Source organism: Octodon degus, unplaced genomic scaffold (assembly GCF_000260255.1).
Source record: "Octodon degus isolate 3935 unplaced genomic scaffold, OctDeg1.0 scaffold00124, whole genome shotgun sequence".
Lineage (NCBI taxonomy): Eukaryota > Metazoa > Chordata > Mammalia > Rodentia > Octodontidae > Octodon > Octodon degus.
Window position 1 is genome coordinate 2,023,893 of NW_004524700.1, and position 2,842 is coordinate 2,026,734.

The window sequence follows — 2,842 nt, forward strand, 5'->3', positions numbered from 1 at the left end:
CGGTTCAATCCCCCAGCACCACATGCCAGCCAGCCCCGCCCCCTGGTGGGCTGAGCTGGCCACACACACACACACACACACACACTCACAAATAAATAAATAAAATTTTAAAAAAACTATTAAAATGTTAATTAAATATGATGAAACTGAAATGAAACTTTTTGATGGCAAAGAGTTTTTCACTGCAGAGACAACAGGATGGTTGGGAATGAAAGAATGAATGTTACGGAACTAGTCATACAAAAACCTTGAGCAAATAATCAAGTAGTCATCAATGTGGAAGTATATAACATGGTATGGTACTACTACTGTGAATCTCAAATCCCAAACAACTCTAAATTGTCCTCTAAAGACACTGATATTAAACTTAAATGTTATTTAAGCAGGACTGTCACATTACAAGAAAAATATAGTTCATAGCACAAATACATTAAACATAAAATGTTGATAGTATATAAGTATATACTAAGACCTGTTAGTGCAACACATATTACGCCAAGTATAACCAGTTACACTAAAAACAAAATGATAAAAACTCACTCACTGTCTTCTGTGGGAAGAACCTGCAGGGAGTAAATCCATTCTATTATATCATCTTTGTTCACCACATCTAAGGAATCCAACATATCTAGCCCAGAGAGTGCAAAAAACGCAATTGTCAACCTAAAAGAAAAAAAAAAAATGTAAAAGACATTTTAAATGTTGAATCACTGAACTCCTTTAATAACAAATCCACTCTACTTTAACAATAATTTAAACAAACTACCACCTTGGCAATGCCAATCCCCACAATTCTTCAAATGTAAAAATACTTTGAAACCTAAGAAACATTTGGGGGCTAAGAAACCAATACTATTCAATTGAAGCACTCATAAATTCACCAAAGCCAACATAGAATCACCCTAATTTCAAATATAGAATTTCTTACATTTCATCAGTAACAAGCCAAGCAAAAATTACAGTACTCTGAGAAAAGAGACAGAAGATAATTTCAGAAAATAGATATTCTTTACTCATAGATAGGAAGAACCAATATTGGGTAACTGGCCATAATGCCAAAATTGTTATACAGATTCAATGCAATCCTAATTAAACTACCATTAGCATACCTAACAGATCTAGAGAAAACATTCCTAAAATTCATCTGGAACGAGAAGAAACCTAGAATAGAAAAACCAATCCTAAGTAACAAAGGAAAGGCAGGAGTCAGCACAATTCCCTACTTGAAAGTACACTACTACAAAGCTAATGTGATAAAATCAGCATAGTCCTGGCAAAAAATAAAAACAGACCTGAGGATCAATTGAACAGATCAGAAGATACAGACACAACTACAAACACACTCAGCCACTTTACCTTTAATGAAGGGGTCATCCCTGGTACCACAAAACAAAACAAAAACACCAAAGGGGTCAAACATGTTCATTGGAACAGTGCCTCTTTAATAAATAGTAGTAGAAAACCTACCTTTCCACCTGCCAAAGTCTTTTTTGTTTTTTGTGGAACCGGGGATTGAACTCAGGCCCTAGTGCTTGCCAGGCAAGCGCTTATTCTACTGAGCCATCTCCCCGGCCCAAAGTCTTAAAATATATCCATGCCTATCACAATGCACAAAACTACAGTCAACATGCATCAAAGATATTTAAATATTAAAAGTGAAACTAAATCTTCTGGAAGAGAAAACAGGTAGAAATCTTAAAAGACACAGGGGCAGGTAGAGCGTTCACGAACAAAAATCAACCTGCATGGGAAATACTTGAAAGAATCCACAACTGGGATCTCATCTTTTTTTAAAGTTTCTGCACATGAAAAGAAATCACCAACAAAGTAAAAATAAAACCTACAAACTGGAAAACAATTCTAGCGGACTGTCCTTCAGAAAAAGGACTCCTATCAGGAACATATAAAGAATTTAAAAAATCAGGCCCCCTCAATTCAAAGACCCAATCCAAAAATGGGTATCTGAGATGAATATACACCTCATAGATGAAGAAATACGAACAGCAAATAAATACATTAAAACATCACTGATCATTTGAGAAATGCAAATTAATACCACACTTGAGATTCCAGTTCACCCCAGAAAATATTGCTATTATCAAGAAGTCAACCCATAACAAATGTTGGAGGGACTGTAACACAAAAAGGAACACTTCTCCAATGTTGGTGGGATTGTACACTGTTACATTTCCATTATTTGAGAAATCAGTGTGGCGATTCCTCAAAAAAACTAGATTGGCAGAACTGAAAACATCATACCACAGCAATATATGTGCATGCATGTTAAAGCAGCACAATATGTCATAGCTAAACCTTGGCAACAACACAAATGCCCATCAACTGAGGAATAAAGATGTCGTATTTACATACAATGGAAGCTTACTCAGCTAGAAAAAAAGGATAAATGTGAGGCTTTTATTTGTAAATGGATGCAACTAGAGACCATACTTATAATTGAAATAAATCATACCTGCATGAGCAAGCATCGTATTGTCTCACTAGCATAAGAACCTAGAAGAGTAAATACAATCCGAAAGGTATAATATATCCTGTAAAAAGGGCAAAAAATCTGTTTAAAGGGAAGGAAATACAGGAAGACAGGAGATGGAGGAGGGGAAAGAGATATATCTATATATGTATGCAGAATGGTTTAGATAATTGTACTATTGATTTCTGTTGGGCCATTAACAAGGAGCAGTTAATCCTTACATGTTTTTTTCTCTTCTTAATCTCATAATTTTCCTCCAATTTTGCATCCATATATCTGGTAATCTAAACAACTAATTTAAAGAAAACATTATGCAATACAACAAAGAGTCAAATTCTTACTACTTTATTGAAA

The 2,842-nt window shown here is 34.8% G+C and overlaps 1 protein-coding gene across 1 annotated transcript in view; it reads right to left on the reverse strand.

The window, feature by feature from the left end:
* The window catches only part of Pggt1b (protein geranylgeranyltransferase type I subunit beta), a 63,377-nt gene that overhangs the window by 52,379 nt on the left and 8,156 nt on the right, over positions 1-2,842 (reverse strand). The window contains exon 2 of the mRNA XM_023700567.1: positions 545-663. Coding sequence (XP_023556335.1) covers positions 545-663 — 119 coding nt within the window. The remainder of the gene's footprint in view (positions 1-544; positions 664-2,842) is intronic.